The sequence below is a fragment of the Polistes fuscatus genome, unplaced genomic scaffold, assembly GCF_010416935.1.
Source record: "Polistes fuscatus isolate 324 unplaced genomic scaffold, CU_Pfus_HIC Scaffold12, whole genome shotgun sequence".
NCBI classification, from domain to species: Eukaryota; Metazoa; Arthropoda; class Insecta; order Hymenoptera; family Vespidae; genus Polistes; species Polistes fuscatus.
In genome coordinates, this window is record NW_025113020.1 from 797,072 (window position 1) to 817,036 (window position 19,965).

Sequence of the window (19,965 nt, forward strand, 5' to 3'; positions counted from 1 at the left end):
AAGTCTGGCACACCGGACTACTTTATAAACTTAAGAAAATATTTCCATATCCTTTTTTCCTGATCCTTAAATCCTACCTTACAGATAGAAAATTCATGGTTAAATATCAAAACCAATTCACTTCAGCTTATCCAATCTTGTCCGGTGTTCCACAAGGCAGCGTACTTGGGCCCATACTGTACACAATTTACACGGCAGATCTACCTACCTCAGAAGGGATAACTACTGCTACATTTGCAGACGATACAGCTCTGCTAGCATCTGAGAGTGATCCACAAAACGCGACTGATATTCTCCAACGTCATCTGCACTTACTAGAAAAATGGTGTCAGAAATGGCGAATCAATATCAACGAAAGTAAATCAGCTCATATAACCTTCACATTGCGCAGAGGCACGTGTCCCCCTGTGGTCATTAATGGGGTAAATATTCCTGTTAGAGACTCGATCAAATATTTAGGTATTATCCTAGACAAAAGGCTGACATGGAAGCAACATATACAATATGATAAGTAACAAATAGCCAAACTTCCTATTGTTGATTAAGGTGTGTAAACTTGATCTCAAGGTAACTTAACGACGCTGAATCAAATAATGCTAATTTTTTTGCAATAAAATGTCCTGTTTTTTTAGAAAAAGGGTAAAAAAGAGTAATAAATGGCCTTATCTTAGAATTTAGGCATTTAACTGAAAAAATTTCAAACAAAAGTTGTAGAGAATTAAAAAAATATAAAGGATGTTCTATGGTTTATCTTCGTATTTGAAAAAATAAGCGAGAAATAGTGGTAAAAGTAATTGTAAGAGTGGGGAAGCAAGTCCCGCCTCTCAGTCGGCTTTTACACGCGAGCGGGCTAGTGACGATTCACGAAACGGAAAGGATCGTAACCGAAGGTAAAGCTCGAAATGCGGTAGATTCTGCACGCAGGCGTGGTATACATTCTGCATCGGATAATTTGCACGCTTCGCGAAGCAGAATACTCGATTTTGAATTTACTCGTAACAACCTTGAGAGCAATAGAAACAAACGATGAAAAAATGGTAAAAGTACTATAAAACCGATATGCGATCTCTATCCTTTTGTGTCGATAACTTGAACGATCGATAAATTGAATTTACTACCCGTCCAAATTTCCTTCATCTATTCGTTGTAATATTCTCTAGTTTCATTACAATGAACGATTCTCGTAATATTATACAAAGTTAAATTATATTATACCTGGTTAAAGGTAGAAACTTTGATGCGTACATTGTTTGTCATAATAGACATGGATTATTAGAAATTCCTTGTTCTCTATAATGCGTTATTTTTGAAAATGGTCACATTGTTCAATCGTTTATGATATAACCTTATGCTCGTAATATTCGTTGAATATTTCATTAACTAGTAGAAACCACATATTACCTTAAATTCGAATTGAACTATTAGTCGAACATTCCTAGTGATAAATTGCAAAGAATTTCTGGGTATAAAAAAAAAAAAGAAAACTGATAATACGAATTAAAAATATCGCATTATTAACTTACTTTTTTTTTTTTTTTTTTATTAAAAATAATATAAGGTACAAGGCGTTGGTGTAAACCAATGTAGCCAACGTTTACATATTAGAGGTGTACAATCACTTTTTTTAAAAAAAATTTTAAATTTACAAATAATATTAAATTTAACATTTTTATGCTAATATAAATTATTAAACTACCTAAGTAGCATTATCACAATATTATATAAGTATGGTTTATCACATATTCAGTTTAGTCTTAATTTATGACTTAGCTATGAAATTCAAAATTAAGCATAGTATTCAATTCAGTTTGTAACAAAACATAACAAAGTAATGAAAATTATATAAAAACACTCTTTCTATACCAATGTACTTAAACATATAAACATTGACGGCTTATTAACAATTCATTATATAAATCTTTTAATAGACAATAGAAATTTGCTTAAACAGTTCAAAATTCCCTGGCTCAAGTTTCCTAAAAGAAATTCTGCGCTGTAAGGGGCATGGCCTAACAGCACGGTTAATACTTTGATAAATTCGACTCTTTGATCATCATACAAGGAACACTGAAATAAAATGTGGTCCGGGGATTCTTCTACACCACCGCAGTTACAAGATGGAGATTGTACAATACCATATTTAAATAAGCAAGCATTCAACGAGTGATGACCACTCCGAAGCCTGTTGATGGAAGTAACTGAGCGTCTATTTAAGCTAAATTTACTAAACCATGGTTTGGACGTGTTGACGTAGAAGTTATTTCTATAGTAGTTACCTTTATCAATGTTCGAAAAAATGAACCATTCGTGGAATTCAGACCACATCCTGTCCTTCCATAGTTTTTTAAAATCGCTTGCAGGGAGAAGAAGGGAGGTATCTCTACCGGTGAAAATAGCCCTCTTAGCAACTCTATCAGCAGCCTCGTTACCGATGATACCACAATGTGCAGGGATATTAACTTACTTATTATTCTAAACCTGTGGCGGCATCTACAATTTAAACGATACTTGCTCTGTAGATAAAATCACATTTTTTAGTTAAAACTTTTCTTCAGCAGAGGGCCGGCATTTCTAGTGTTTCCTGTCTTTTTAGAACGTGATAAATATCCGGTACGTCTGTTCCTTATGTGCTTCTATAATTATTTAAACATATCTCTATAATTAATAAAAAAGTAAGACACACAGATAATAGTGAGAATTTGTTTAATGTGATGTTAAGGTGTAATACGAAATTTAATTTAACAACATTTTGCAAATAATCTTACGATTTCAACAGATTCTAAAAACTGCTTTGTATCACGATGTTTGTCTTCAACATAATAACGTTAAAAACAGTGAAATAAATATTTCATTTTTTCAATCATCAAACAATCGTTATTACAGATCACACTTTGTGTGTTTATAAAAATAATACATTGATTGATTTAAACATGGTATAAGTTCTTAAAAAGAACTTAAAAAAATAAGTTTTATTGAAAAATTAAATGAATACTTATGAACCTCAATATATTTATAAATAATATAAATATTGATTATAGTGATATATAATTGAAATGCACAAAACTCTATATATTACTTATTGTAATAACCTTTTTTTTACAGAAATGGCAGACGTTGCTGCGACTCCTAAATCCAAAACAAAAGCTCAGAAGAAGCCAATAGAAAAGGCTTCAGAACCTGTACCGTTAAAAAAACGGCCTTTCAAAAGACATGGACGTCTTTATGCTAAAGCTATTTTTACTGGTTACAAGCGTGGTCTTCGTAATCAACATGAACATACAGCTTTATTAAAGGTTGAAGGAGCGAGAACAAAAGGTGACTCTGATTTTTATATCGGCAAGAAATGTGTTTACGTATACAAAGTAAGTGTTTTAATATTGAATTATAATAATTTGACAATGAGAGCATATAGTTACAAATATTTATCTTTTCAGGCTAAGAACAGAACACCTGTTCCTGGTAATAAAACTACAAAAAAAACTAAAGTAAGAGCCATTTGGGGTAAGGTAACGCGTCCACATGGTACCAGTGGTTCAGTTCGTGCTAAATTCAAGAGAAATTTGCCAGCCAAAGCTATGGGTCATCGCATTAGAATTGTAAGTAGAGATTTTTTTTAATTATTAACTATAGATCACAAATTTCTCTAAATTTAAATCAGAAAGGTATAAATTTTTATTTTCTTCATTCTATTGCAGATGCTGTATCCTAGTCGAGTTTAATTTTATACGTAATATAAATAAATAAATAAAAATGTAAATATCAATTTGATTTATAATTTTGTAATATATATATATTTGTAATATATGATGTTTTGCTGTTTGAGAAATTGTTTTGAGAAAATAACGATGAAAAAATGGTAAAAGTACTATAAAACCGATATGCGAGCTCTATCCTTTTGTGTCGATAACTTGAACGATCGATAAATTGAATTTACTACCCGTCCAAATTTCCTTCATCTATTCGTTGTAATATTCTCTAGTTTCATTACAATGAACGATTCTCGTAATATTATACAAAGTTAAATTATATTATACCTGGTTAAAGGTAGAAACTTTGATGCGTACATTGTTTGTCATAATAGACATGGATTATTAGAAATTCCTTGTTCTCTATAATGCGTTATTTTTGAAAATGGTCACATTGTTCAATCGTTTATGATATAACCTTATACTCGTAATATTCGTTGAATATTTCATTAACTAGTAGAAGCCACATATTACCTTAAATTCAAATTGAACTATTAGTCGAACATTCCTAGTGATAAATTGCAAAGAATTTCTGGATATATAAAAAAAAAAAAAGAAAACTGATAATACGAATTAAAAATATCGCATTATTAACTTACTTATTATTCTAAACCTGTGGCGGCATCTACAATTTAAACGATACTTGCTCTGTCGATAAAATCACATTTTTTAGTTAAAACTTTTCTTCAGCAGAGGGCCGGCATTTCTAGTGTTTCCTGTCTTTTTAGAACGTGATAAATATCCGGTACGTCTGTTCCTTATGTGCTTCTATAATTATTTAAACATATCTCTATAATTAATAAAAAAGTAAGACACACAGATAATAGTGAGAATTTGTTTAATGTGATGTTAAGGTGTAATACGAAATTTAATTTAACAACATTTTGCAAATAATCTTACGATTTCAACAGATTCTAAAAACTGCTTTGTATCACGATGTTTGTCTTCAACATAATAACGTTAAAAACAGTGAAATAAATATTTCATTTTTTCAATCATCAAACAATCGTTATTACAGATCACACTTTGTGTGTTTATAAAAATAATACATTGATTGATTTAAACATGGTATAAGTTCTTAAAAAGAACTTAAAAAAATAAGTTTTATTGAAAAATTAAATGAATACTTATGAACCTCAATATATTTATAAATAATATAAATATTGATTATAGTGATATATAATTGAAATGCACAAAACTCTATATATTACTTATTGTAATAACCTTTTTTTTACAGAAATGGCAGACGTTGCTGCGACTCCTAAATCCAAAACAAAAGCTCAGAAGAAGCCAATAGAAAAGGCTTCAGAACCTGTACCGTTAAAAAAACGGCCTTTCAAAAGACATGGACGTCTTTATGCTAAAGCTATTTTTACTGGTTACAAGCGTGGTCTTCGTAATCAACATGAACATACAGCTTTATTAAAGGTTGAAGGAGCGAGAACAAAAGGTGACTCTGATTTTTATATCGGCAAGAAATGTGTTTACGTATACAAAGTAAGTGTTTTAATATTGAATTATAATAATTTGACAATGAGAGCATATAGTTACAAATATTTATCTTTTCAGGCTAAGAACAGAACACCTGTTCCTGGTAATAAAACTACAAAAAAAACAAAAGTAAGAGCCATTTGGGGTAATGTAACGCGTCCACATGGTACCAGTGGTTCAGTTCGTGCTAAATTCAAGAGAAATTTGCCAGCCAAAGCTATGGGTCATCGCATTAGAATTGTAAGTAGAGATTTTTTTTAATTATTAACTATAGATCACAAATTTCTCTAAATTTAAATCAGAAAGGTATAAATTTTTATTTTCTTCATTCTATTGCAGATGCTGTATCCTAGTCGAGTTTAATTTTATACGTAATATAAATAAATAAATAAAAATGTAAATATCAATTTGATTTATAATTTTGTAATATATATATGTTTGTAATATATGATGTTTTGCTGTTTGAGAAATTGTTTTGAGAAAATAACGATGAAAAAATGGTAAAAGTACTATAAAACCGATATGCGAGCTCTATCCTTTTGTGTCGATAACTTGAACGATCGATAAATTGAATTTACTACCCGTCCAAATTTCCTTCATCTATTCGTTGTAATATTCTCTAGTTTCATTACAATGAACGATTCTCGTAATATTATACAAAGTTAAATTATATTATACCTGGTTAAAGGTAGAAACTTTGATGCGTACATTGTTTGTCATAATAGACATGGATTATTAGAAATTCCTTGTTCTCTATAATGCGTTATTTTTGAAAATGGTCACATTGTTCAATCGTTTATGATATAACCTTATGCTCGTAATATTCGTTGAATATTTCATTAACTAGTAGAAACCACATATTACCTTAAATTCGAATTGAACTATTAGTCGAACATTCCTAGTGATAAATTGCAAAGAATTTCTGGGTATAAAAAAAAAAAAGAAAACTGATAATACGAATTAAAAATATCGCATTATTAACTTACTTTTTTTTTTTTTTTTTTATTAAAAATAATATAAGGTACAAGGCGTTGGTGTAAACCAATGTAGCCAACGTTTACATATTAGAGGTGTACAATCACTTTTTTTAAAAAAAATTTTAAATTTACAAATAATATTAAATTTAACATTTTTATGCTAATATAAATTATTAAACTACCTAAGTAGCATTATCACAATATTATATAAGTATGGTTTATCACATATTCAGTTTAGTCTTAATTTATGACTTAGCTATGAAATTCAAAATTAAGCATAGTATTCAATTCAGTTTGTAACAAAACATAACAAAGTAATGAAAATTATATAAAAACACTCTTTCTATACCAATGTACTTAAACATATAAACATTGACGGCTTATTAACAATTCATTATATAAATCTTTTAATAGACAATAGAAATTTGCTTAAACAGTTCAAAATTCCCTGGCTCAAGTTTCCTAAAAGAAATTCTGCGCTGTAAGGGGCATGGCCTAACAGCACGGTTAATACTTTGATAAATTCGACTCTTTGATCATCATACAAGGAACACTGAAATAAAATGTGGTCCGGGGATTCTTCTACACCACCGCAGTTACAAGATGGAGATTGTACAATACCATATTTAAATAAGCAAGCATTCAACGAGTGATGACCACTCCGAAGCCTGTTGATGGAAGTAACTGAGCGTCTATTTAAGCTAAATTTACTAAACCATGGTTTGGACGTGTTGACGTAGAAGTTATTTCTATAGTAGTTACCTTTATCAATGTTCGAAAAAATGAACCATTCGTGGAATTCAGACCACATCCTGTCCTTCCATAGTTTTTTAAAATCGCTTGCAGGGAGAAGAAGGGAGGTATCTCTACCGGTGAAAATAGCCCTCTTAGCAACTCTATCAGCAGCCTCGTTACCGATGATACCACAATGTGCAGGGATATTAACTTACTTATTATTCTAAACCTGTGGCGGCATCTACAATTTAAACGATACTTGCTCTGTAGATAAAATCACATTTTTTAGTTAAAACTTTTCTTCAGCAGAGGGCCGGCATTTCTAGTGTTTCCTGTCTTTTTAGAACGTGATAAATATCCGGTACGTCTGTTCCTTATGTGCTTCTATAATTATTTAAACATATCTCTATAATTAATAAAAAAGTAAGACACACAGATAATAGTGAGAATTTGTTTAATGTGATGTTAAGGTGTAATACGAAATTTAATTTAACAACATTTTGCAAATAATCTTACGATTTCAACAGATTCTAAAAACTGCTTTGTATCACGATGTTTGTCTTCAACATAATAACGTTAAAAACAGTGAAATAAATATTTCATTTTTTCAATCATCAAACAATCGTTATTACAGATCACACTTTGTGTGTTTATAAAAATAATACATTGATTGATTTAAACATGGTATAAGTTCTTAAAAAGAACTTAAAAAAATAAGTTTTATTGAAAAATTAAATGAATACTTATGAACCTCAATATATTTATAAATAATATAAATATTGATTATAGTGATATATAATTGAAATGCACAAAACTCTATATATTACTTATTGTAATAACCTTTTTTTTACAGAAATGGCAGACGTTGCTGCGACTCCTAAATCCAAAACAAAAGCTCAGAAGAAGCCAATAGAAAAGGCTTCAGAACCTGTACCGTTAAAAAAACGGCCTTTCAAAAGACATGGACGTCTTTATGCTAAAGCTATTTTTACTGGTTACAAGCGTGGTCTTCGTAATCAACATGAACATACAGCTTTATTAAAGGTTGAAGGAGCGAGAACAAAAGGTGACTCTGATTTTTATATCGGCAAGAAATGTGTTTACGTATACAAAGTAAGTGTTTTAATATTGAATTATAATAATTTGACAATGAGAGCATATAGTTACAAATATTTATCTTTTCAGGCTAAGAACAGAACACCTGTTCCTGGTAATAAAACTACAAAAAAAACAAAAGTAAGAGCCATTTGGGGTAATGTAACGCGTCCACATGGTACCAGTGGTTCAGTTCGTGCTAAATTCAAGAGAAATTTGCCAGCCAAAGCTATGGGTCATCGCATTAGAATTGTAAGTAGAGATTTTTTTTAATTATTAACTATAGATCACAAATTTCTCTAAATTTAAATCAGAAAGGTATAAATTTTTATTTTCTTCATTCTATTGCAGATGCTGTATCCTAGTCGAGTTTAATTTTATACGTAATATAAATAAATAAATAAAAATGTAAATATCAATTTGATTTATAATTTTGTAATATATATATGTTTGTAATATATGATGTTTTGCTGTTTGAGAAATTGTTTTGAGAAAATAACGATGAAAAAATGGTAAAAGTACTATAAAACCGATATGCGAGCTCTATCCTTTTGTGTCGATAACTTGAACGATCGATAAATTGAATTTACTACCCGTCCAAATTTCCTTCATCTATTCGTTGTAATATTCTCTAGTTTCATTACAATGAACGATTCTCGTAATATTATACAAAGTTAAATTATATTATACCTGGTTAAAGGTAGAAACTTTGATGCGTACATTGTTTGTCATAATAGTCATGGATTATTAGAAATTCCTTGTTCTATAGAGATTATAGAATGCGTTACTTTTGAAAATGGTCACATTGTTCAATCGTTTATGATATAACCTTATACTCGTAATATTCGTTGAATATTTCATTAACTAGTAGAAGCCACATATTACCTTAAATTCAAATTGAACTATTAGTCGAACATTCCTAGTGATAAATTGCAAAGAATTTCTGGATATATAAAAAAAAAAAAAGAAAACTGATAATACGAATTAAAAATATCGCATTATTAACTTACTTATTATTCTAAACCTGTGGCGGCATCTACAATTTAAACGATACTTGCTCTGTCGATAAAATCACATTTTTTAGTTAAAACTTTTCTTCAGCAGAGGGCCGGCATTTCTAGTGTTTCCTGTCTTTTTAGAACGTGATAAATATCCGGTACGTCTGTTCCTTATGTGCTTCTATAATTATTTAAACATATCTCTATAATTAATAAAAAAGTAAGACACACAGATAATAGTGAGAATTTGTTTAATGTGATGTTAAGGTGTAATACGAAATTTAATTTAACAACATTTTGCAAATAATCTTACGATTTCAACAGATTCTAAAAACTGCTTTGTATCACGATGTTTGTCTTCAACATAATAACGTTAAAAACAGTGAAATAAATATTTCATTTTTTCAATCATCAAACAATCGTTATTACAGATCACACTTTGTGTGTTTATAAAAATAATACATTGATTGATTTAAACATGGTATAAGTTCTTAAAAAGAACTTAAAAAAATAAGTTTTATTGAAAAATTAAATGAATACTTATGAACCTCAATATATTTATAAATAATATAAATATTGATTATAGTGATATATAATTGAAATGCACAAAACTCTATATATTACTTATTGTAATAACCTTTTTTTTACAGAAATGGCAGACGTTGCTGCGACTCCTAAATCCAAAACAAAAGCTCAGAAGAAGCCAATAGAAAAGGCTTCAGAACCTGTACCGTTAAAAAAACGGCCTTTCAAAAGACATGGACGTCTTTATGCTAAAGCTATTTTTACTGGTTACAAGCGTGGTCTTCGTAATCAACATGAACATACAGCTTTATTAAAGGTTGAAGGAGCGAGAACAAAAGGTGACTCTGATTTTTATATCGGCAAGAAATGTGTTTACGTATACAAAGTAAGTGTTTTAATATTGAATTATAATAATTTGACAATGAGAGCATATAGTTACAAATATTTATCTTTTCAGGCTAAGAACAGAACACCTGTTCCTGGTAATAAAACTACAAAAAAAACAAAAGTAAGAGCCATTTGGGGTAATGTAACGCGTCCACATGGTACCAGTGGTTCAGTTCGTGCTAAATTCAAGAGAAATTTGCCAGCCAAAGCTATGGGTCATCGCATTAGAATTGTAAGTAGAGATTTTTTTTAATTATTAACTATAGATCACAAATTTCTCTAAATTTAAATCAGAAAGGTATAAATTTTTATTTTCTTCATTCTATTGCAGATGCTGTATCCTAGTCGAGTTTAATTTTATACGTAATATAAATAAATAAATAAAAATGTAAATATCAATTTGATTTATAATTTTGTAATATATATATGTTTGTAATATATGATGTTTTGCTGTTTGAGAAATTGTTTTGAGAAAATAACGATGAAAAAATGGTAAAAGTACTATAAAACCGATATGCGAGCTCTATCCTTTTGTGTCGATAACTTGAACGATCGATAAATTGAATTTACTACCCGTCCAAATTTCCTTCATCTATTCGTTGTAATATTCTCTAGTTTCATTACAATGAACGATTCTCGTAATATTATACAAAGTTAAATTATATTATACCTGGTTAAAGGTAGAAACTTTGATGCGTACATTGTTTGTCATAATAGACATGGATTATTAGAAATTCCTTGTTCTCTATAATGCGTTATTTTTGAAAATGGTCACATTGTTCAATCGTTTATGATATAACCTTATGCTCGTAATATTCGTTGAATATTTCATTAACTAGTAGAAACCACATATTACCTTAAATTCGAATTGAACTATTAGTCGAACATTCCTAGTGATAAATTGCAAAGAATTTCTGGGTATATAAAAAAAAAAAGAAAACTGATAATACGAATTAAAAATATCGCATTATTAACTTACTTTTTTTTTTTTTTTTTTATTAAAAATAATATAAGGTACAAGGCGTTGGTGTAAACCAATGTAGCCAACGTTTACATATTAGAGGTGTACAATCACTTTTTTTAAAAAAAATTTTAAATTTACAAATAATATTAAATTTAACATTTTTATGCTAATATAAATTATTAAACTACCTAAGTAGCATTATCACAATATTATATAAGTATGGTTTATCACATATTCAGTTTAGTCTTAATTTATGACTTAGCTATGAAATTCAAAATTAAGCATAGTATTCAATTCAGTTTGTAACAAAACATAACAAAGTAATGAAAATTATATAAAAACACTCTTTCTATACCAATGTACTTAAACATATAAACATTGACGGCTTATTAACAATTCATTATATAAATCTTTTAATAGACAATAGAAATTTGCTTAAACAGTTCAAAATTCCCTGGCTCAAGTTTCCTAAAAGAAATTCTGCGCTGTAAGGGGCATGGCCTAACAGCACGGTTAATACTTTGATAAATTCGACTCTTTGATCATCATACAAGGAACACTGAAATAAAATGTGGTCCGGGGATTCTTCTACACCACCGCAGTTACAAGATGGAGATTGTACAATACCATATTTAAATAAGCAAGCATTCAACGAGTGATGACCACTCCGAAGCCTGTTGATGGAAGTAACTGAGCGTCTATTTAAGCTAAATTTACTAAACCATGGTTTGGACGTGTTGACGTAGAAGTTATTTCTATAGTAGTTACCTTTATCAATGTTCGAAAAAATGAACCATTCGTGGAATTCAGACCACATCCTGTCCTTCCATAGTTTTTTAAAATCGCTTGCAGGGAGAAGAAGGGAGGTATCTCTACCGGTGAAAATAGCCCTCTTAGCAACTCTATCAGCAGCCTCGTTACCGATGATACCACAATGTGCAGGGATATTAACTTACTTATTATTCTAAACCTGTGGCGGCATCTACAATTTAAACGATACTTGCTCTGTAGATAAAATCACATTTTTTAGTTAAAACTTTTCTTCAGCAGAGGGCCGGCATTTCTAGTGTTTCCTGTCTTTTTAGAACGTGATAAATATCCGGTACGTCTGTTCCTTATGTGCTTCTATAATTATTTAAACATATCTCTATAATTAATAAAAAAGTAAGACACACAGATAATAGTGAGAATTTGTTTAATGTGATGTTAAGGTGTAATACGAAATTTAATTTAACAACATTTTGCAAATAATCTTACGATTTCAACAGATTCTAAAAACTGCTTTGTATCACGATGTTTGTCTTCAACATAATAACGTTAAAAACAGTGAAATAAATATTTCATTTTTTCAATCATCAAACAATCGTTATTACAGATCACACTTTGTGTGTTTATAAAAATAATACATTGATTGATTTAAACATGGTATAAGTTCTTAAAAAGAACTTAAAAAAATAAGTTTTATTGAAAAATTAAATGAATACTTATGAACCTCAATATATTTATAAATAATATAAATATTGATTATAGTGATATAATTGAAATGCACAAAACTCTATATATTACTTATTGTAATAACCTTTTTTTTACAGAAATGGCAGACGTTGCTGCGACTCCTAAATCCAAAACAAAAGCTCAGAAGAAGCCAATAGAAAAGGCTTCAGAACCTGTACCGTTAAAAAAACGGCCTTTCAAAAGACATGGACGTCTTTATGCTAAAGCTATTTTTACTGGTTACAAGCGTGGTCTTCGTAATCAACATGAACATACAGCTTTATTAAAGGTTGAAGGAGCGAGAACAAAAGGTGACTCTGATTTTTATATCGGCAAGAAATGTGTTTACGTATACAAAGTAAGTGTTTTAATATTGAATTATAATAATTTGACAATGAGAGCATATAGTTACAAATATTTATCTTTTCAGGCTAAGAACAGAACACCTGTTCCTGGTAATAAAACTACAAAAAAAACAAAAGTAAGAGCCATTTGGGGTAATGTAACGCGTCCACATGGTACCAGTGGTTCAGTTCGTGCTAAATTCAAGAGAAATTTGCCAGCCAAAGCTATGGGTCATCGCATTAGAATTGTAAGTAGAGATTTTTTTTAATTATTAACTATAGATCACAAATTTCTCTAAATTTAAATCAGAAAGGTATAAATTTTTATTTTCTTCATTCTATTGCAGATGCTGTATCCTAGTCGAGTTTAATTTTATACGTAATATAAATAAATAAATAAAAATGTAAATATCAATTTGATTTATAATTTTGTAATATATATATATTTGTAATATATGATGTTTTGCTGTTTGAGAAATTGTTTTGAAAAAATAACGATGAAAAAATGGTAAAAGTACTATAAAACCGATATGCGATCTCTATCCTTTTGTGTCGATAACTTGAACGATCGATAAATTGAATTTACTACCCGTCCAAATTTCCTTCATCTATTCGTTGTAATATTCTCTAGTTTCATTACAATGAACGATTCTCGTAATATTATACAAAGTTAAATTATATTATACCTGGTTAAAGGTAGAAACTTTGATGCGTACATTGTTTGTCATAATAGACATGGATTATTAGAAATTCCTTGTTCTCTATAATGCGTTATTTTTGAAAATGGTCACATTGTTCAATCGTTTATGATATAACCTTATACTCGTAATATTCGTTGAATATTTCATTAACTAGTAGAAACCACATATTACCTTAAATTCAAATTGAACTATTAGTCGAACATTCCTAGTGATAAATTGCAAAGAATTTCTGGGTATATAAAAAAAAAAAAGAAAACTGATAATACGAATTAAAAATATCGCATTATTAACTTACTTATTATTCTAAACTTGTGGCGGCATCTACAATTTAAACGATACTTGCTCTGTCGATAAAAACACATTTTTTAGTTAAAATTTTTCTTCAGCAGAGGGCCGGCATTTCTAGTGTTTCCTGTCTTTTTAGAACGTGATAAATATCCGGTACGTCTGTTCCTTATGTGCTTCTATAATTATTTAAACATATCTCTATAATTAATAAAAAGTAAGACACACAGATAATAGTGAGAATTTGTTTAATGTGATGTTAAGGTGTAATACGAAATTTAATTTAACAACATTTTGCAAATAATCTTACAATTTCAACAGATTCTAAAAACTGCTTTGTATCACGATGTTTGTCTTCAACATAATAACGTTAAAAACAGTGAAATAAATATTTCATTTTTTCAATCATCAAACAATCGTTATTACAGATCACACTTTGTGTGTTTATAAAAATAATACATTGATTGATTTAAACATGGTATAAGTTCTTAAAAAGAACTTAAAAAAATAAGTTTTATTGAAAAATTAAATGAATACTTATGAACCTCAATATATTTATAAATAATATAAATATTGATTATAGTGATATATAATTGAAATGCACAAAACTCTATATATTACTTATTGTAATAACCTTTTTTTTACAGAAATGGCAGACGTTGCTGCGACTCCTAAATCCAAAACAAAAGCTCAGAAGAAACCAATAGAAAAGGCTTCAGAACCTGTACCGTTAAAAAAACGGCCTTTCAAAAGACATGGACGTCTTTATGCTAAAGCTATTTTTACTGGTTACAAGCGTGGTCTTCGTAATCAACATGAACATACAGCTTTATTAAAGGTTGAAGGAGCGAGAACAAAAGGTGACTCTGATTTTTATATCGGCAAGAAATGTGTTTACGTATACAAAGTAAGTGTTTTAATATTGAATTATAATAATTTGACAATGAGAGCATATAGTTACAAATATTTATCTTTTCAGGCTAAGAACAGAACACCTGTTCCTGGTAATAAAACTACAAAAAAAACTAAAGTAAGAGCCATTTGGGGTAAGGTAACGCGTCCACATGGTACCAGTGGTTCAGTTCGTGCTAAATTCAAGAGAAATTTGCCAGCCAAAGCTATGGGTCATCGCATTAGAATTGTAAGTAGAGATTTTTTTTAATTATTAACTATAGATCACAAATTTCTCTAAATTTAAATCAGAAAGGTATAAATTTTTATTTTCTTCATTCTATTGCAGATGCTGTATCCTAGTCGAGTTTAATTTTATACGTAATATAAATAAATAAATAAAAATGTAAATATCAATTTGATTTATAATTTTGTAATATATATATATTTGTAATATATGATGTTTTGCTGTTTGAGAAATTGTTTTGAAAAAATAACGATGAAAAAATGGTAAAAGTACTATAAAACCGATATGCGATCTCTATCCTTTTGTGTCGATAACTTGAACGATCGATAAATTGAATTTACTACCCGTCCAAATTTCCTTCATCTATTCGTTGTAATATTCTCTAGTTTCATTACAATGAACGATTCTCGTAATATTATACAAAGTTAAATTATATTATACCTGGTTAAAGGTAGAAACTTTGATGCGTACATTGTTTGTCATAATAGACATGGATTATTAGAAATTCCTTGTTCTCTATAATGCGTTATTTTTGAAAATGGTCACATTGTTCAATCGTTTATGATATAACCTTATGCTCGTAATATTCGTTGAATATTTCATTAACTAGTAGAAACCACATATTACCTTAAATTCGAATTGAACTATTAGTCGAACATTCCTAGTGATAAATTGCAAAGAATTTCTGGGTATATAAAAAAAAAAAGAAAACTGATAATACGAATTAAAAATATCGCATTATTAACTTACTTTTTTTTTTTTTTTTTTATTAAAAATAATATAAGGTACAAGGCGTTGGTGTAAACCAATGTAGCCAACGTTTACATATTAGAGGTGTACAATCACTTTTTTTAAAAAAAATTTTAAATTTACAAATAATATTAAATTTAACATTTTTATGCTAATATAAATTATTAAACTACCTAAGTAGCATTATCACAATATTATATAAGTATGGTTTATCACATATTCAGTTTAGTCTTAATTTATGACTTAGCTATGAAATTCAAAATTAAGCATAGTATTCAATTCAGTTTGTAACAAAACATAACAAAGTAATGAAAATTATATAAAAACACTCTTTCTATACCAATGTACTTAAACATATAAACATTGACGGCTTATTAACAATTCATTATATAAATCTTTTAATAGACAATAGAAATTTGCTTAAACAGTTCAAAATTCCCTGGCTCAAGTTTCCTAAAAGAAATTCTGCGCTGTAAGGGGCATGGCCTAACAGCACGGTTAATACTTTGATAAATTCGACTCTTTGATCATCATACAAGGAACACTGAAATAAAATGTGGTCCGGGGATTCTTCTACACCACCGCAGTTACAAGATGGAGATTGTACAATACCATATTTAAATAAGCAAGCATTCAACGAGTGATGACCACTCCGAAGCCTGTTGATGGAAGTAACTGAGCGTCTATTTAAGCTAAATTTACTAAACCATGGTTTGGACGTGTTGACGTAGAAGTTATTTCTATAGTAGTTACCTTTATCAATGTTCGAAAAAATGAACCATTCGTGGAATTCAGACCACATCCTGTCCTTCCATAGTTTTTTAAAATCGCTTGCAGGGAGAAGAAGGGAGGTATCTCTACCGGTGAAAATAGCCCTCTTAGCAACTCTATCAGCAGCCTCGTTACCGATGATACCACAATGTGCAGGGATATTAACTTACTTATTATTCTAAACCTGTGGCGGCATCTACAATTTAAACGATACTTGCTCTGTAGATAAAATCACATTTTTTAGTTAAAACTTTTCTTCAGCAGAGGGCCGGCATTTCTAGTGTTTCCTGTCTTTTTAGAACGTGATAAATATCCGGTACGTCTGTTCCTTATGTGCTTCTATAATTATTTAAACATATCTCTATAATTAATAAAAAAGTAAGACACACAGATAATAGTGAGAATTTGTTTAATGTGATGTTAAGGTGTAATACGAAATTTAATTTAACAACATTTTGCAAATAATCTTACGATTTCAACAGATTCTAAAAACTGCTTTGTATCACGATGTTTGTCTTCAACATAATAACGTTAAAAACAGTGAAATAAATATTTCATTTTTTCAATCATCAAACAATCGTTATTACAGATCACACTTTGTGTGTTTATAAAATAATACATTGATTGATTTAAACATGGTATAAGTTCTTAAAAAGAACTTAAAAAAATAAGTTTTATTGAAAAATTAAATGAATACTTATGAACCTCAATATATTTATAAATAATATAAATATTGATTATAGTGATATATAATTGAAATGCACAAAACTCTATATATTACTTATTGTAATAACCTTTTTTTTACAGAAATGGCAGACGTTGCTGCGACTCCTAAATCCAAAACAAAAGCTCAGAAGAAACCAATAGAAAAGGCTTCAGAACCTGTACCGTTAAAAAAACGGCCTTTCAAAAGACATGGACGTCTTTATGCTAAAGCTATTTTTACTGGTTACAAGCGTGGTCTTCGTAATCAACATGAACATACAGCTTTATTAAAGGTTGAAGGAGCGAGAACAAAAGGTGACTCTGATTTTTATATCGGCAAGAAATGTGTTTACGTATACAAAGTAAGTGTTTTAATATTGAATTATAATAATTTGACAATGAGAGCATATAGTTACAAATATTTATCTTTTCAGGCTAAGAACAGAACACCTGTTCCTGGTAATAAAACTACAAAAAAAACTAAAGTAAGAGCCATTTGGGGTAAGGTAACGCGTCCACATGGTACCAGTGGTTCAGTTCGTGCTAAATTCAAGAGAAATTTGCCAGCCAAAGCTATGGGTCATCGCATTAGAATTGTAAGTAGAGATTTTTTTTAATTATTAACTATAGATCACAAATTTCTCTAAATTTAAATCAGAAAGGTATAAATTTTTATTTTCTTCATTCTATTGCAGATGCTGTATCCTAGTCGAGTTTAATTTTATACGTAATATAAATAAATAAATAAAAATGTAAATATCAATTTGATTTATAATTTTGTAATATATATATATTTGTAATATATGATGTTTTGCTGTTTGAGAAATTGTTTTGAGAAAATAACGATGAAAAAATGGTAAAAGTACTATAAAACCGATATGCGAGCTCTATCCTTTTGTGTCGATAACTTGAACGATCGATAAATTGAATTTACTACCCGTCCAAATTTCCTTCATCTATTCGTTGTAATATTCTCTAGTTTCATTACAATGAACGATTCTCGTAATATTATACAAAGTTAAATTATATTATACCTGGTTAAAGGTAGAAACTTTGATGCGTACATTGTTTGTCATAATAGTCATGGATTATTAGAAATTCCTTGTTCTATAGAGATTATAGAATGCGTTACTTTTGAAAATGGTCACATTGTTCAATCGTTTATGATATAACCTTATACTCGTAATATTCGTTGAATATTTCATTAACTAGTAGAAGCCACATATTACCTTAAATTCAAATTGAACTATTAGTCGAACATTCCTAGTGATAAATTGCAAAGAATTTCTGGATATATAAAAAAAAAAAAGAAAACTGATAATACGAATTAAAAATATCGCATTATTAACTTACTTATTATTTGTGGCCGTCACGCCAAAGCTTGGCGCCACCGGCACTCTTACCGTCACGCCGCTAGTGACGAAACCAAAGAATTAAAAAAGCACCAAGTATATGAACAGTCGCTTCCATTCGCTCTCTTCCGTTACAACCACCGAACGTGAAACACGCGTTTTACCAGCAGCGACAAAAAGACCGAACTCTAATCACTACTTCCGTTTTCTCTTTGTTACATTTGTTAAGTTTAATATATATTTTGTAAAATCCTTTTTGATACGTTAAAAATATAAAAATATTCTAATAATATTCTTCCCTAGTGAATTAATAATTATTTCATATCTGCGAACACGCTACAATTGGTGACCCCGACGTGATCAAAAGGGATTGTGCAACCACGTGCATTCTTAGTATAAAAGAGGATCATTATCAAAGAAAAGAAAATCTACAAAAACATGTCGTTCGATTTGACTCGCTCACCACCAGTCACAAGAGCCGCAAGACGGAACGAAGACGCGGCCAACATGGCGGAGAACACGAGGCGAATGCCACAAGAGGCGTCCACTTCCCAACAGGCGACCTATGGAGCGGAAACAGCCAACAATCCCACAACCACAACCACAACCACAACTACAGCTGATTCAGTAAACGAGGTTACAGTCAGATTACCAACATTCTTGAACAGTATGCCGGACATTTGGTTCCAACAAATCGAGCATATCTTTAAGAACAGACGTATCACTTCGGACGCCAGGAAGTTCGAACTTCTCTTCGAGGCATTGACTCCTGATGTCATGGACAAAATATCAGACTTTCTTCGAAAACCACCGGAAGGAGATAAGTATAATGCTGTTAAAGAACTCATATTACACAGATTGACAGATTCGAAACAGAAACGAATTTTAAGATTCCTCAATGAACTACAATTGGGCGACAGACAACCGTCACAATTCCTACGGGAAATGCGCAATCTGACCGGTGATTTGGTCCATGAAGAATTTCTTCGTACCAAATTCCTCCAAAGCATGCCCACGAATATTCGAACATACTTAGTTGGTTGTACAGAAGTTCCTCTAGGAAAGTTGGCGGACGTGGCGGATGCGATGCTGGAAAGTTGCGCGGAATCGGGTGTGATGGCCGTCTCGCACCGTAACGCCGTTTTTGGGAACCAAAGCGTTAGGGATACAAGGATGGATATTTTAGAAGAAAAATTAAATAGCCTCATTTTGAGATTAGACAGCCCAAGCAATGAGCTCAGACTCGCTCAATCTAATAACAACAACTACAGACGCAGTCGCAGCCGTTCGGTGTACCAAGGTCAACGATCTCCCAGCCGATCACGCTCCCAGGAGGGGATCTGCTATTATCATCGCCGTTTCGGCATAAATGCACAACGCTGCTTACTGCCTTGTAGCTTCTCACAGATGAAGGACAAACAGGGAAACTAGAAATGCTGTCCGCGGCACAGACGGACCAGGGCAGCACCATTTCATCACAAAAGACAGAAACCCGTCTCCACGTCTA

At 30.4% G+C, this 19,965-nt stretch overlaps 7 protein-coding genes and 2 long non-coding RNA genes across 18 annotated transcripts; 7 read left to right on the forward strand and 2 right to left on the reverse strand.

Annotated features, from left to right (window-relative positions):
- Positions 1–1,187: 1,187 nt before the first annotated feature.
- Positions 1,188–8,770, reverse strand: LOC122526725. Of its 4 annotated transcripts, none has more exons than XR_006306166.1 (7): positions 8,735–8,770; positions 7,165–7,333; positions 5,916–6,101; positions 4,346–4,514; positions 4,035–4,220; positions 2,465–2,633; positions 1,188–1,401 (listed from the first exon to the last, which is right to left on the reverse strand). It is a non-coding gene; the product is annotated as an uncharacterized LOC122526725 (long non-coding RNA). The 4 variants fall into 4 exon arrangements; XR_006306168.1 differs by having other exon boundaries at positions 2,465–2,655; XR_006306167.1 differs by having other exon boundaries at positions 4,346–4,536.
- LOC122526707 (60S ribosomal protein L35a-like) lies at positions 3,103–3,890 on the forward strand. The gene is made up of 3 exons (XM_043650264.1): positions 3,103–3,362; positions 3,435–3,596; positions 3,696–3,890. Exons 1-3 carry the CDS (start codon positions 3,105–3,107, stop codon positions 3,717–3,719), a joined length of 444 nt encoding a protein of 147 aa, XP_043506199.1. The 5' UTR covers positions 3,103–3,104; the 3' UTR covers positions 3,720–3,890.
- Positions 4,469–5,771, forward strand: LOC122526706 (60S ribosomal protein L35a-like). Its single transcript, XM_043650263.1, has 4 exons — positions 4,469–4,491; positions 4,984–5,243; positions 5,316–5,477; positions 5,577–5,771. The coding sequence occupies exons 2-4, from the start codon at positions 4,986–4,988 to the stop codon at positions 5,598–5,600; spliced, it is 444 nt and encodes a 147-aa protein (XP_043506198.1). The 5' UTR covers positions 4,469–4,491; positions 4,984–4,985; the 3' UTR covers positions 5,601–5,771.
- LOC122526704 (60S ribosomal protein L35a-like) lies at positions 7,288–8,590 on the forward strand. The gene is made up of 4 exons (XM_043650258.1): positions 7,288–7,310; positions 7,803–8,062; positions 8,135–8,296; positions 8,396–8,590. Exons 2-4 carry the CDS (start codon positions 7,805–7,807, stop codon positions 8,417–8,419), a joined length of 444 nt encoding a protein of 147 aa, XP_043506193.1. The 5' UTR covers positions 7,288–7,310; positions 7,803–7,804; the 3' UTR covers positions 8,420–8,590.
- Positions 8,771–8,841: 71 nt separating the features above from the next.
- On the reverse strand, positions 8,842–18,400 carry LOC122526721. Of its 7 annotated transcripts, none has more exons than XR_006306153.1 (9): positions 18,336–18,400; positions 16,572–16,740; positions 15,322–15,507; positions 13,753–13,921; positions 13,443–13,628; positions 11,875–12,043; positions 10,625–10,810; positions 9,055–9,223; positions 8,842–8,929 (listed from the first exon to the last, which is right to left on the reverse strand). It is a non-coding gene; the product is annotated as an uncharacterized LOC122526721 (long non-coding RNA). The 7 variants fall into 7 exon arrangements; XR_006306147.1 differs by lacking the exon at positions 18,336–18,400 and adding an exon at positions 18,141–18,243; XR_006306148.1 differs by lacking the exon at positions 18,336–18,400 and adding an exon at positions 18,141–18,243 and having other exon boundaries at positions 9,055–9,245.
- On the forward strand, positions 9,178–10,480 carry LOC122526703 (60S ribosomal protein L35a-like). The gene is made up of 4 exons (XM_043650257.1): positions 9,178–9,200; positions 9,693–9,952; positions 10,025–10,186; positions 10,286–10,480. Exons 2-4 carry the CDS (start codon positions 9,695–9,697, stop codon positions 10,307–10,309), a joined length of 444 nt encoding a protein of 147 aa, XP_043506192.1. The 5' UTR covers positions 9,178–9,200; positions 9,693–9,694; the 3' UTR covers positions 10,310–10,480.
- On the forward strand, positions 11,998–13,285 carry LOC122526709 (60S ribosomal protein L35a-like). Its single transcript, XM_043650265.1, has 4 exons — positions 11,998–12,020; positions 12,511–12,770; positions 12,843–13,004; positions 13,104–13,285. The coding sequence occupies exons 2-4, from the start codon at positions 12,513–12,515 to the stop codon at positions 13,125–13,127; spliced, it is 444 nt and encodes a 147-aa protein (XP_043506200.1). The 5' UTR covers positions 11,998–12,020; positions 12,511–12,512; the 3' UTR covers positions 13,128–13,285.
- Positions 14,390–15,164, forward strand: LOC122526702 (60S ribosomal protein L35a-like). Its single transcript, XM_043650256.1, has 3 exons — positions 14,390–14,649; positions 14,722–14,883; positions 14,983–15,164. Exons 1-3 carry the CDS (start codon positions 14,392–14,394, stop codon positions 15,004–15,006), a joined length of 444 nt encoding a protein of 147 aa, XP_043506191.1. The 5' UTR covers positions 14,390–14,391; the 3' UTR covers positions 15,007–15,164.
- On the forward strand, positions 17,209–17,996 carry LOC122526701 (60S ribosomal protein L35a-like). Its single transcript, XM_043650255.1, has 3 exons — positions 17,209–17,468; positions 17,541–17,702; positions 17,802–17,996. Exons 1-3 carry the CDS (start codon positions 17,211–17,213, stop codon positions 17,823–17,825), a joined length of 444 nt encoding a protein of 147 aa, XP_043506190.1. The 5' UTR covers positions 17,209–17,210; the 3' UTR covers positions 17,826–17,996.
- Positions 18,401–19,965: the final 1,565 nt, after the last annotated feature.